Below are 14,789 nucleotides of genomic sequence, written 5' to 3' on the forward strand. Positions count from 1 at the left end.
ATGTATAGGGAGGGAGGGGGAGAGAGAGAATGAGAATGAAATTAGGACTGCAGTTCTGTTCAGATTTATTTAAGAACATACCCCACTAAAGCTAATGATAATCATACACAGTATTGTGCTGCAAATATCATTTAGGCACAGTAATAAAAGTTGAACACTAGTCTCAAACGCTAATACCTGATTGCATTTAAGTTGTGTTCTCATAATGGAAAGCTGACATACTGCCATAATTCTATAAAGTAGTAGCTCCTATTTACAAAAGATTAAATGAGTGGATTTCAAAGACATAGACTCAGTTCTTTAATATACTAAAATAAAATGAAATAAACCACGTTATGGTTTATGATGAAACATAAGCTTACCCAGGTATGATTACAGTCATTCAATGAAGCATAATTAACCAAACTACAGCTTAACACCACTATCTCATTTTCCATTTATATCAGAGGTCTTCCAGAATAATAAAGTAGGATAGGATGCAGAGAAAATTGCCACAAATCGGCAATCTAATTTACACACAGCAGTTCCTGTGTTCCTTGTATAGCGAAAGGAGCTGCAAAAGACACAGAAAGCCCTTTTTTGTTGTTGAAATAAATTGGATGTTCCATACCTCTAGCAACAGCACTGACATCTTCATAAAATCCAGCTATTAGAGCAACGTGCCCAGGTCTAGATTCTGTTGGAACACGAGTGTGAGATACTCCCCAACTGCCTCGTGAAGCTATGATATTCCTGGAAAGAAAGATTGATTCCAAATTAAAAAGCTGTTGGCATAGCTCAGTTACATTTCAAGTACTGAATCTTTAGGCTGCCATGAAAAACAGGGAACGATATCATGGAGTCCGCTTGTAAAAACAAGAATGCCCATATCTAAGCGTTAGACAAGTAAGCTAGTAATTCAATTCAAGCATAACGTTAAACTTAAAACACTTCTGCATGACATGCACAGCTTAATCTATAGTACACTCTTTCTGAAACTTGGCAACTTTAAAATGTATGGACTTCAACTCCCAAAATTCTTTAGTCAGCCATGCTGGCTAGAGAATTCTGGGAGTTGAAATCCACACATCTTAAAGTTGCCAAGTTTTTAGAAAGACTGTTATAATACCAGTAATGAGTAAAAAATGTATAAAATGCTGAAACAGATTCAGCAAATGAAAAACAAAAATCTTTGATAGTAATCTTATGATACTTCTTCATTAGCTAATAGGGATCACTTGTAGGGATTTTGGTTTGTTTGTTTTTTTAAAATTATATTTACGACCCCAAACCCTGATTATATCTTCAATACTATGAACCCATGAAAAAGAAATGGTTTAAAAAGTGGAAAGAACTGATGTGGCTGAAACAGTTCTATATCGCAGTCATTCCAGCCTCCAGTGTTTGTGTTCAGAGACCAAAAAGGGAAACAAATTCAAAGTAATTCTCATTTTCAGATGAGGCTGGTACACAGAATCCCACAAACTTTGAGTACAATCAGTGGTTACCCAACATTCAGGTCCAAATCATGCACTAATTTTTTTTACGTAAGATTAGTGTCCTCCAGATGTATTGTAGTTCGACTGCTGCCAACTTCAGTCTGATGCATTGATTCATTGAATCTGTAGCCCCCAAATATCTAGAACACATCAGGTTGCCTATCCCTGCTTTAAACTATGATGAAGAACGTCAGACATAGAAAACCTGATGTGTTAAGTAAGGTAATCCATTGTTCAGTTTTCCAACACAAACTGAGTGACATACACACTCATGACATATTGGAGAAGGAGACAGGAAAATATGCAAACCCAGGGCTGGATTGGGAAGACAGTAATTATGTAATTGCTCATAATGTCATAGTTAAGTACTTGGGGATTTTCCCTTAAGAAAATTATTAAGAGCCGAGGTGGCGCAGTGGTTAAATGCAGCACTGCAGGCTACTTCAGCTGACTGCAGTTCTGCAGTTCGGCTGTTCAAATCTCACCGGCTCAGGGTTGACTCAGTCTTCCATCCTTCCGAGGTGGGTAAAATGAGGACCCGGATTGTTGTTGAGGGCGATATGCTGACTCTGTAAAACCGCTTAGAGAGGGCTGAAAGCCCTAGGAAGCGGAATATAAGTCTAACTGCTATTGCTATTGCTACTGCTATTAAAAATAAGAATCGAATTACATAATTTCAACACCCAGACTTGAATAACAAGTTCTTTCCCTCAGCAACCAATACTTATAACAAACACTGGAAGGAAGTTACCTAAGGAAAGGTGCATTAGAATTGCCCCCGTCATCCAACGTATATAGTGAATCTGCACGCAGACCGTCCGCAACGAACAGTACTAAGCGTTGCGCGGGTGGCGGCATCAGAATTTGATGAGGAGTCATTCCATGGACCAGAGGAGAGGTGAAATAAATGTCGAAGATAGAGATCAGGAACACACAATGTACCAGAATACCAGCAACTATAAAAAATTGCATATTCATGGCGATACGTTGTCAGCGAGGATGCGAACAAGGAATCCAACACTAAAAAAAAAAAAAACAATCAAAAGTAATTAAAGGTCAGTGAAGCAGGAAATCATTGTATCCTAAACTCACAAATGTTGTTGATCCACAAACAGCTAACAATATTCGAGCACAGAGGAGGGTGAGGCTGCTTCTTCATGAAAAAAAGGTTGTGCAATTACCGGTAGTTCTTGACTTACAACAGTTAATTTGGTTGACTGTTCAACCAAGCACTGGGGGAAAAAAAGACTCATGACTGTTTTTCACACTTACGACCATGACAAGCATCCCCATGGTCAAGTGATCAAAATTCAGACACTTGGCAACTGATTCATACTTATGATGGCTGCAGGATCATGGGATTATTGTTTGCACCTTCTGACAAGCAAAATCCGCTTAAGAGCTGTGTTACTAACTCAACTGCAGTGATTCCCTCACTAACACGAGCAAAAGGGTCATAAAATGGGGCAAAATTCACTTAACAACGGTCTCATTCAGCAACAGAAATCTGGGGTTCAATTGTGCCCAAAAGTTGAGAACCACCTGTATGACAGGTGACAGTCAGAAAGCATACAAAATTTGCAAATCTTTGCTTTAATTATCCAAAAAGAGGCTTTTTAATGTGTTTCTCTGCACTGTCAAGAACTTCCTTCAAAAGCAATAGCAATAGCAGTTAGACTTATATACCGCTTCATAGGGCTTTCAGCCCTCTCTAAGCGGTTTTTACAGAGTCAGCATATTGCCCCCAACAACAATCCGGGTCCTCATTTTACCCATCTCGGAAGGATGGAAGGCTTAGTCAACCCTGAGCCGGTGAGATTTGAACCGCCGAACTGCAGAACTGCAGTCAGCTGAAGTAACCTGCAGTGCTGCATTTAACCACTGCGCCACCTCAGCTCTTGATTTACATAGCCTTAATGCCAACATATATGCAGAATCACCTACATTATTAAACCAGTGTTTCTTAAACTTATTTTTCTCAGGATCTCTTCCCATGTTTAAAAATTATGGAGGACCCCCCCCCCAAAATATTTTTTCTTTATGGATTACGTTTATCGATATTTAAAATGTATTAAAAAATAAAACTGACAGATTGGCTGCCATTATTATTTCTCACATTTGTTTGATAGGATTTTAAAGTTGCCTTGTGGCCAGCTGGGCAGCAAACCTATTTAATAAATAAAATAAATAAAAACACTGTGTTATTTTTCAACATAGTCTGGTAAGCAGTTTTGATTTTTTCAGACCGCTGAGAGATCCACACTTTACAAAACACTGAATTAAGCATTGGAGCAGCTAATTAATTTAAAAATCTTAAGCTTAATTACCTTATTTAGTTATTAAATTATTAAACAATAAGAGGCAACCACAAGCAAATTACCTTCTAAAATAAAACATAAACATTACAAAACTAATGAAACACAAATAAAGTAATCAGAAGGGGAAAAAATGCTTCTTTCCTGGAAGCATAAAATATAGGAGCTAACAAAACTCCTGAGGAAGCAGATTTGGCAACAACTAAGCAGAAGGTGCTTTTTCTAAACAACCATTTGATGGACTACTAAAAGCACATACTTCTTTATGAGGGTTTCTCTTAACCACCTTTCTGCCTTGGTATGAGCAATCCATCAAACAGTCAAGCCCTAAGTTAGCTAAGGCTGTAAAAGTAACAGATGGTATGTATAATGAAACAAGCCACATCAGAAACATGTATTTTTGCTGTGCTGTGCTTTGATGCAATTTTGCAACAATGTACAATCTCTATTTATTTATTTTCCCCATCCTTTCTTGTTCTTTTACAGAAGTTGGTACTTAACAAAAAAAAAAACCAGGCTGATTAATTGCTTAATTGCTTTTCACACCATTAGGAAATGATGTGAAAGAAAATGGACAAAAAATGCATTTAAAACCCAAGGCTAAATTAGGCATAACACTGGCAATAAATATATATTTTTAAATACAGGCACACAGTAACATAATTCTGATATTAGGTACTACGTCAATTACATTTTCCACCCACTAAAACTCCCAAAACTCTCTCTTCAAGATATCAAAATAATAAGCATCTAATACAGTGTTTCTCAACCTTGGCGCTGTGCTGGCTGGGGGATTCTGGGAGTTGAAGTCCACAGGACTTAAAGTCGCCAAGGTTGAGAAACACTGATCTAATAAGTCATCCATCCATGAACCATGAAGGCCAGATCTCAATTAACCATCACTCCAAAGCAGGGGTGTCAAACTGAAGGCCCGTAGGCCAGATGCAGTCCATGGGGCCGCCCTGGAAACAGCCAAGGACCGGCCCACAGTGTCTCTGCCAGCAAAAAATGGAGGACAGGAGGGCTCCAGGTGGCCCGCCTGAGATCCATTTTCGCTGGCAGACAGTTGCAGGAGGCCGTCGCAGCCGAAAATGGCGCTTGGGAGCCTGTTTTTGCTTGGCGGAGTACTCTGGCCATCACAGGTATCCCGGACACGAGTGACGTCGAGCCCTTGGATGGACTGCAGGTGGCCCACCTTGGCCAGCCTCCCCTGCCCCCCCAAGGTCAAACCCAACCCTGATGCGGTCCTCAATGAAATCGAGTTTGACACCCCTGCTCCAAAAAGGCCATTGGGAACTTTTGTACTTAGGGCTTCATGGCCCTAAGTGGTTAGAGTGCAGTACTACAGCCACTTCAGCTGACTGTGACCTGCAGTTCAGCGGTTCTAATCTCACCAGCTCAAGGTTGACTCAGCCTTCCATCGTTCCAAGGTGGGTAAAATAAGGACCCGGATTGTTGTTGGGGGCAATATGCTGACTCTGTAAACCGCTTAGAGAGGTATATAAGTCTAACTGCTACTGCTATTGCTATCACATAATCTTGCTCTTTACAAAAACCGACAACACTTTGAGTCAGAGCTAAATTCTGCCCCACTTCCCTCAAACCACCAAATCAAGACATTTTGGGGGCTCTAAACAAAGCACCAGAGAATGCAAAAGAATTAAAAACAAGAAACAGATCGGGCAGTTCTTCTCAGGCAACTCCATCATTGCTTGACAAAGAGTTGTCTATTTCTCCCAGTAAAGCTACAAGCTAATAAACTAGTGGGGGCAATTTTGGTTGGAGCCTTCTACTAAACCAGGTCCCTTTAGGTCAAGGGGGGAGGGGTTCCAACCTTGGCAACTTTAAGGCTTGTGGACTTCAACTCCCAGAATTCCTCATACCTGAGGAATTCTGGGAGTTGAAATCCATAGGTCTTAAAGTTGCTATGGTTGGACACCTCTGTTTTTAAGCTGAATAAAAATGTAAACTCTTTGAAGCAAAATGCCGATCTTATTTTTTCCCCAAACTACTCCATTTAATGCCCACTGTCTTTTGAAAAGTTTGCCTCACAAAGCTGGGATGTTGATAGTGCTTTTTTTTTTTTTTTTTAAAGGCCAAAATATTAATCTTTATCAAATAGGTCACCATTCACTATCCATTTCTATTTATGTTTTCAACAAGAAAGAAATATCTACAGAGCAAGGGTAAACCAAGGAAAGGAGATATTTAAAGCATCCACACAAGTCCCAAAAAATACTGTATTTTAGCTGCGTTTTTCAAAAAGCCTATGCTCCAATGAGCATTACGAGCCTGCTATGTATAATTTAAAAGAATCAATTGGAAATGCATTTTCAAATACCATAGCGTGCATATTGCTAAAAAGTGTGAAGAGATGCTATTTTTTTTTCTGGGAGGTTTAAAAAAAATATCAGAGATGATTCAACCCAGATTGTCAAGGAGATAGGAAACAATTAATTTATACACAAGGACAAACCAAGCAGAAATATCACCTCAGAATTTTATGCTGAAATGGATGCTACTATATTGTTCAAGAGTAAGAACTGCCTTGAATGTTAACCAGGTTCTTTGGCTCCACATGTTCAGCTGAAATGATCTTCTAATTTATATATAAATACAAATTTGGATCTGACACCTTAAATATTAGAAACAATATTGTAGAAATAATCGAGAGTCATGCACTTTGCTCACACCCTAAATCAATTTGAATATGCTTGCATGGCATATGGGAGCTGTCATATTTCATAAGATAATTTTTGAATGACTATTCATTTATATGTGTCTAGGTAACTAATATAATCCCTCAAAAGAGCTTCCAGTGAAGATTTTCATTGATTATTTTACATTGCAATAATACATGTCATCTGCTTTAAATTATAAATACAGTTAACCCAAGGTAAAAAGCTCCTTGTGAGTTAAATATTCCATTAATATCATTTGATTCATCAAGCTGTGTCTTTGTATCAGCAATTCCCATGCAAAACCTTTAAGAAACGTATATGATTTATTACAAGTTTGTAACTAATATTATACAATCTACTCTTCTGAACTTCTTGTTATATTCTCCAGATATCAGTTTAGGTAACTCTGAGGAAATAGGGTCTCCTATTTGGCAAGATCTGCAATATTGTTAAAAGCCAATGACTAAAAATATGGTTTAGACCACATCATTCATTTTAGAAGACTTGAATACTATTGCAGACATTCCAAAGCAGGAATATCCTCAAAATACATATATACAACCTGACATTCCAATGGACCTAGCTATTATCCCACGGGGACTGATATTAAAGGAATAGAATTTGGAGGATACCTAGATAAGGGAGGCTGGTGTTTAGCATAAAGTTATTTGGCTTTGTCTAATTACCACTCAGAAAGAGGAATTCAGATAAACTCACCTTTATGTGAAGTAGCACAGTTCACATTTTAGAAGTAATATTGTATTGAATTGAGCAAACACAATATTTAAAGTTCAACTAAAATAAAAGAAGAATATTGTATGTATGTATGTATGTATGTATGTATGTATGTATGTATGTATGTATGAATGTACACACACGCACAAGAATCCATTAATTGTTGCAGCTTGGAACTATAAAATAATTGCTTATATGACATAAATTTGGTGTTGACTATACTAGCAACAATTTAAGTAGATTATTCCAGGATGGGCTTACCTCAACCTGACTCTTCCCTTTTCATGCATCTTTACCGATGTCTTTGATTTCATTGCACAATTCCACTGGTTCTCTATAAATGACAGACAGGGCTTAAAAGCAATTTCTGATGTGTTTCCTGATAATGGTAGTAATATGCTCAAGATAACATTGCGTGCTGATTGATTTTGTTTATAGCTTTATATTGACTTGAAACGTGCACATGAACATCTGTTCCATAGTTATCCTACAGCCACGTCTTTTCTCTTGTAATTCCGCTGTTCCACCTCCTTGTAACAATAATATTGTCAAAGAACTCCATTCAACAGTTTTTAATTTTCTTTACACTGTATAAGGAAAAGTCTCTGCTCTGTGGGCTGAAGACCACTAGAGGACAGGACTGCCTTTTCCCCACTTTAAATGTAGTTACGGAACATAGGCAAATAATGGAACTCTATTTTATAAATTGCACGAAATACTACAATTTAGAGATGAGAAACATTTCTATTCCTCAATGGCCCGTTAATGTCTGCTAGGAATAGTGAACAAATTTAGATCATTTAATCCCCATGATATCTACCCTACCATTTCAGCTGCCTATTCCAGTGCTCCCCAAATAATTAGAAGACCTTTGATGTGGAAGCAGTGGCAGAGTATTCAGATTACTCTCAAACAGGAATCAGCTTTGCAGCATCCCTTTTGATCCTCTCCAGATTGAGATCAAAAAGTTTAACTCTTTCTTTTTGGAAAATGGGCATTTGTTGGAAGAAAGCCAAAGCATAATAATTTGGGAAAGCCCAAACACAATAATAAAGCCCAAATGCAATAATTAGATTTTTCAATCCATAATAGTGACAATTATGCACTTGTGACAATTAAACTTTTTAAAGCCCAGGGACTGCCTGTTTTGTTGTATGCCACGCAATGTTGCACTTAACAAGTACAGTCTTGCATTAGGAGTCGCACAATCTAAATTTCTGGGACCTTTGCTTTGAGTTTCCCTGTCCACGACCTGTGTTGGGCTACCCAGGGCCTCCCCATCTGCCTGAGGCATCCTTCACTTCTTACCACGCTGCCTCTCTGCTCAGATTTTGGCTCCCTCTTGTCTCTGAAGGTTGGCTGAAAGAGTGCCCGAAAAAGGAATCCAGCTCCCCTCTGTGTTTGGGAAGAGAACTCTGACAAGAGCCGAGGTGGCGCAGTGGTTAGGGTGCAGCACTGCAGGCCACTTCAGCTGACTGTTATCTGCAGTTCAGCGGTTCAAATCTCACCGGCTCAAGGTTGACTCAGCCTTCCTTCCTTCCGAGGTGGGTGAAATGAGGACCCGGACTGTTGTTGGGGGCGATATGCTGACTCTGTAAACCGCTTAGAGAGGGCTGAAAGCCCTATGAAGCGGTATATAAGTCTAACTGCTATTGCTAAGGTGCAGAAATACAGGCCATAGAATACTCTTTCCTAGGCTGTGATAACTCTAAAATATTGTTAAACAAACATAAGTCTACTCAGATTGTTCTGATATGGTCACTGTGCATGGGATGACCACATCAGAAAAGAAAATGATAGCAAAACTTTATACCATCACTGTAATAATTTTAGTTTATGTCTGTATATTTCAATAAACTTCAAATTGGGGCTGGGGATGCTAAGGGACAAAACGGGTAAATTTCACATCTAAAAGCCAAACCTTGCCCAAAAGTATTGCAATTCCAGTAGGACTGCTCTTTTTTGATAGATGTTCTATGCCAAACTATGCTTTGATAAACTATTCTATAAGTAATAATTTGCTTATAATTTAAATAAAACATAATGAACTAGATTCATACAGCATGCATAATCTGAACCATGGTAAAAACAGCAGTGGTTGAGCTCATATAACTTCCTTAAACTCAAACCAAACACATTTTTGAAGAATGTGTTTTAATTTTTGTATTAGCATCCGGAGATCTACCAATGGAATTCTCATGGATAAAGGCTGCGTCCACACAAATTTCAGCCCTCTTTTGGTTTGCTGAATAAACCACTATTTATAAAAATAATAAACATAAACCACAGTCTCATCATATCTTAATCCTAGGCCAAAAACAATCCTACTTCGGCTTTGCCTGTGCAATCCCTCCATAGTAAGAACTTGCTTGGTTACAATAGCTAGCTAATCTTGGACTTTTTTTTTAAGGTGGGCAGAATGCAATCCAGAGGGGTCCTTGGATGGGAGACCACCAGGAAATTCCATCGTATAATAGCTTTGGAAATCAAGGAAACATTTTATTTATTCATCCCACCTTTATTATTTCTACAAATACTTCAAAAGCAGGAAGCATATCCAACACACTTTCCTCCTCCTATTTTTCCCACAATATAAGTCTCTGAGGCGGGTTGGATTGAAAGAGAGGGAGTGACTGGCCCAAAGTCACCCAGCTGGTTTTCATGACTTAGGTGGGACTTACATGGCAGGAGGCAATGCACAATACTTCCATAATATTGTCAAGAAAAATGACCCTGAAAGTCAAGCTTCGTTGGAAACTTCAGTCCATGCACATACATTTCGATTACTTCAAGTATTCTTAATTCCAGCGATCTAATGTATTGACAATAGAGCAGTGTTTCTCAACCTTGGCAACTTGAATATGTCTGGACTTCAACTTCCAGAATTCCCCAGCCAGCATTCGCTGGCTGGGGAATTCTGGGAGTTGAAGTCCAGACATCTTCAAGTAGCCAAGGTTGAGAAACACTGGATTAGTGTCTGCAATAAGGCATAGCTTATCATGTTGTTGCTGGCATGCTTAAACACGTGCCAACCACAGTGATGGCACCAAAAGTCAAGCCTCACTGGAGAGTTGGGTTCATGCACACACACACTTCCACAAATGATTACTTCGATTGTTTTTAATTCCAGCAATCCAATGTATTGACAATAGTATACTAGTGTCTACAATAATGCATAGCTTATCATGTTGTTGCTGGCATGGTTAAACACAAGAGTACCAACCACAAGCTATTAGCAAATCTCCTGGGCATCACCAGTCCCCACCTTCTTCCCAAATCAAAACCTACCGAACACTCCCTGGAGACAAGAGACGCAGCGTCAGGAAACAGGACATTCAGCATCATTTCAGGAAGCGACTGATTTATGTTGCTTACCTGGCTTATTCCACCGGCTACTGCGAGGACAATCGTTTCCTTGGAGACATATGCCAACCACCCACCCACCCCCCAAAAAAAGACTCCACCACCCTTGGCAGATGGGGAGAAAGTAATGAGGAAAAGTGCAGAAAGCAAAACGTTCACGAACCCTGTGCTGCCCCAGCAGTATATAGCTAGTGTAGGAATTAAGCACTGTCTCCTTTAAGAAACGACCTCATGGGAAATGTAGGCAGAGACTGCCTTATGGGAAATGCAGTTCCATGACATGTGATCACACTTCTGCTTCTGATTGGCCGCTGGGGCATCCTGCCTGCATGCAAAGATTATAGCCGGTCAGTTTGAATGCGTTTGTGAACCGGAATAGTAGTGTTTGTATCTCTGCTTAGCATGGGAGTGAAATCATCATCTTTTTACACCACTGTGATGGGACAGATTGTGGAAAGTCAGAAGTATCTTAACACTGAACTGTACGTTTTGCTATTAGGAATGCCTGATAATAAACGTGATCTGAATGAGATTCCTAAGCGTGGAATTAACTGCATGCCCAGGGCAAGCCTACAATGCTCGAGGCAGAACAGAAGTGTTTTTAATTCCAGCAATCTAATGTATTGACAGTGGACATAACCAATTCCCGCAAACGGTCTTAGCCTTCAGAACCACCTCCGCCCCACTATCTTTTCTGCACTCTTTCCAGAGCCTCACCATCTTCTTTACATTGTGGTGACCCAAAATCGGATGCAGCATTCCAAGTGAGGTCTTACCAAGGCATTCTAAAGCAGGCGTGTCACTTCCCCTGATCTTGATTGGTTAATACTGCCTAGGATTGGGTTGGCTTTTTTTGACAGCTGCAGCACATTGCTGGCTCACACAGGTAGCCCTCGACTTACAACAGTTCATTTAGTGACCGTTCAATGTTACATCATCAGTGAAAAAAAGGGACTGGAGCCCCTTTTTCACACTTAAAAGCCATCTCAGCATCCCCATGGTCCCGTGATCGAAATTCAGATGTTTGGCAACTGACCAAGAGTGGGTTCCTGCCAGTTCTAACCTCTTCTATAGAAGAGGTTCCACAAATCTACAGTGCCGTTTAGAACCGGTTCCAGCTCCCTCCCCCCGCCCGTCCGCACATCATCAAGATGAAGAGCGAGAGGAGGAATTCTGGGAGTTGAAGTCCACAAGTCTTAAAGCTGTCAAGTTTGAACACCCCTGCGGTTTTTTTTCTAAAGGGTTAGGGGTGGGAGGGTCTTGTAACTTGACAGCTTTAAGACTTGCACACTTCAATGCCAGAGTTCCTGAGCCAACATGACTGGAGGAGGAATTCTGGGAGTTGAAGTCCACAAGTCTTAAAGCTGTCAAGTTTGAACACCCCTGGGTTTTTTTTTCTAAAGGGTTAGGGGTGCAAAAGGGTCTTGTAACTTGACAGCTTTAAGACTTGCGTGCTTCAAATGCCAGAGTTTCTGAGCCAAGATTTTGGTTGCTAAGCAAGAGCGTCGTTAAGTGAGTTTCACCACATTTTGCAAGTTGGCCACACCCAGCCAGTCACATGACTGCCAAGCCACTCCCACTTGTTCACATGGCTGGCAAGCCACTCCCATTCAGTCACATGGCTGGCAAGCCACTCCCACTCGGTCACATGGCTGGCAAGCCACTCCCACTTGTTCACATGGCTGGCAAGCCACTCCCACTCGGTCACATGGCTGGCAAGCCACTCCCACAAAGCAGGCCACACCTACAGAAGAGGTTCTAAAAAAAAATTTTGAAACCCACCCACTGCAACTGACTCATAAATTTATGGCGCTGCGCTGACGTCACGCGATCCCCTACACTGGGGCCTTCCTTCTGACAAGCAAAGTCAAAACCTGTTTCGATTAACCACCCCGTTAACTGATTCGCCAACTGCAGCGATATCCGCCTAACAACTGTGGCGAGCAAAGTCGTGAAATGGGGCCAAAAAGCCACTTAGCCACAGGGGAAAAAAAAAATCGGGCTCCGTATTTAAACGAACGCCCCCTCCCCCCCCCCCACACAAAACTAGCAATCCCCTCAGCTCTGCCGGTATCTCCAGGAACCGGAAATGCAGCGAGGAGGCTCTCGCGAGAGCTCCTATGCGGAAGCCGGGCTCGGGAAGACAGGAGGAGGAGGCGGGGCGGGCGCGCTCTCGCGAGAGAGAGAGCGAGAGGGGGATTGGTGGGTCGCCGCCGGCTGCTGTGGTAACGGGGTTCGGAAGAGCGCGCGGCTCCCTGGGGAGGGGCGGGGGGGGGAGGGAGATTCCTCTTCTCCTCCCAAGATGGCGGCGGCGGGGGGCGGGGGGGTGAACCCCTTCCTCAGCGACTCCGAAGAGTCCGAGCCTGAGGAGAGCAGGCCGGGGGGCGGCAGCAGCAGCAGCGACCCCGGCGCCTCGGCCGCTCCTCTCCCGGTCTCTTCTTCCGTCTCCTCTTCGCCACCCTTTCAGCCGCTCTTGCCGCCGCCGCCGCCGCCTCCACAGGCCGAGGAGCCTCCCCGGGTGCCGGTGGACGCTTTGGCGGCTCAGCTGCTGCGCGACCAGTTCGTCTTGACGGCGCTGGAGTTGCACGCGGAGCTGCTGGAGAGCGGCCGGGAGCTGCCTCGCCTGCGAGACTATTTCTCCAACCCGGGCAACTTCGAGCGGCAAAGCGCCGGCGGCGGCGGCGGCGGAGGAGCCCTGGCCCCGACTCCTTCCGCCTCAGGAGCTCCTCCCGGGATGATAGCCATGGTCGGAGGCGGTAAGGAGCCCGGCGCCGGACAGCTCCGTAAGTGGATATAACAAAGGGGGAAGCTTAGAAAAGGGCTCTCTCTTTATTCTTATTTCCCTTCCCGGCCCTTGGTTGACCTTGGCTCGGGGGGGGTGGGTGGGGTGTATTTTCAATCAATTCCCCTCGTTTGGTATCGGAGTAGTAAAAAGGCAGGAGGATCGTCCCTCTTCTGCAGTCATTTCATTACCTTAAATCAGTGTTTCTCAACCTTGAGGCCACTTGAAGATGTCCGGGACTTCAACTCCCAGAATCCCCCAGCCATCTTTTCTAGCTGCTGACATTTGAGTCTGGTGGAGGAATTCTGGGAGTTGGAGTCCACGCTTGTTCTAGTTCAGTGTTTCTCAACCTTGGCCACTTGAAGATGTCCTGGACTTCAACTCCCAGAATCCCCCAGCCATCTTTTCTAGCTGCTGACATTTGAGTCTGGTGGAGGAATTCTGGGAGTTGGAGTCCACGCTTGTTCTAGTTCAGTGTTTCTCAACCTTGGTCACTTGAAGATGTCTGGACTTCAACTCCCAGAATCCCCCAGCCATCTTTTCTAGCTGCTGACATTTGAGTCTGGTGGAGGAATTCTGGGAGTTGGAGTCCACGCTTGTTCTAGTTCAGTGTTTCTCAACCTTGGCCACTTGAAGATGTCCTGGACTTCAACTCCCAGAATCCCCCAGCCATCTTTTCTAGCTGCTGACATTTGAGTCTGGTGGAGGAATTCTGGGAGTTGGAGTCCACGCTTGTTCTAGTTCAGTGTTTCTCAACCTTGGCCACTTGAAGATGTCCGGGACTTCAACTCCCAGAATTCCCCAGCCAGCGAATGCTGGCTGGGGAATTCTGGGAGTTGAAGTCCGGACATCTTCAAGTGGCCAAGGTTGAGAAACACTGCCTTAAATAATGCTGTTTGCTGTCAGTTTATGTTCTGACAAGACAATCAAGGGGGGTTGGGTGGGAGGGAGTGGAGTTTACTAAGTTGGAGGAGGGATGTTCGATGATTGTACATGTATACTGCTATTTTTTCTTTTTTATGTATATCGAAATGGAATTATAAATACCATCAACACAAAAAGGAGTTTGCTCAGAAGCTGAAATACACCAAGTGAATGAGAGGAAGAGTGGGAAGCAGAGGAGAGAAGAAAGGTAGGAAGAGAGGGATAGGAGAGAGGGGGAAGAGGAGGAGCATAAGGAGGAGTGGTAAGGGGTGAGAGGAGAAGGAGAAAGGAAGGGGAAATAGAGTAGAAAATGATGGAGAGAAGAAAGGATGTAGAAGAGTGGGAAGCAGAGGAGAGAAGAAAGATAGGAAGAGAGGGATAGGAGAGAGGGGGAAGAGGAGGAGCATAAGGAGGAGTGCTAAGGGGTGAGGAGAAGGAGAAAGGAAGGGGAAGTAGAGTAGAAAATGATGGAGGGAAGACAGGATGTAGAAGAGTGGGAAGCAGAGGAGAG

The 14,789-nt window shown here is 42.6% G+C and overlaps 2 protein-coding genes across 9 annotated transcripts in view; one reads left to right on the forward strand and one right to left on the reverse strand.

Annotated features, from left to right (window-relative positions):
* PIGN (phosphatidylinositol glycan anchor biosynthesis class N) overlaps positions 1-10,720 on the reverse strand; it is a 62,755-nt gene extending 52,035 nt beyond the window's left edge. For 2 of the 4 annotated variants that reach the window (XM_032223032.1, XM_032223033.1), the window contains exons 1-3: positions 10,585-10,720; positions 2,230-2,498; positions 611-732 (exon numbers count right to left, since the gene is read on the reverse strand). In XM_032223032.1, coding sequence (XP_032078923.1) covers positions 611-732; positions 2,230-2,456 — 349 coding nt within the window. In that variant the 5' untranslated portion in view covers positions 2,457-2,498; positions 10,585-10,720. Of the gene's footprint in view, positions 1-610; positions 733-2,229; positions 2,499-7,470; positions 8,488-10,584 lie in introns of those variants that run through there. The other 2 variants (XM_032223029.1, XM_032223030.1) reach the window with 2 other exon arrangements.
* A 2,064-nt stretch (positions 10,721-12,784) lies between these two features.
* RELCH (RAB11 binding and LisH domain, coiled-coil and HEAT repeat containing) overlaps positions 12,785-14,789 on the forward strand; it is a 68,740-nt gene continuing 66,735 nt past the window's right edge. For 2 of the 5 annotated variants that reach the window (XR_004255900.1, XM_032223144.1), the window contains exon 1: positions 12,785-13,355. Coding sequence is in view for 4 of the 5 variants with exons in the window: in XM_032223144.1 (XP_032079035.1) it covers positions 12,875-13,355 (481 nt within the window). In the remaining variant the exon portion in view is untranslated. The remainder of the gene's footprint in view (positions 13,356-14,789) is intronic. The other 3 variants (XM_032223141.1, XM_032223142.1, XM_032223143.1) reach the window with 2 other exon arrangements.

This window comes from Thamnophis elegans, chromosome 8, assembly GCF_009769535.1.
Source record: "Thamnophis elegans isolate rThaEle1 chromosome 8, rThaEle1.pri, whole genome shotgun sequence".
In the NCBI taxonomy this organism is placed as follows: domain Eukaryota; kingdom Metazoa; phylum Chordata; class Lepidosauria; order Squamata; family Colubridae; genus Thamnophis; species Thamnophis elegans.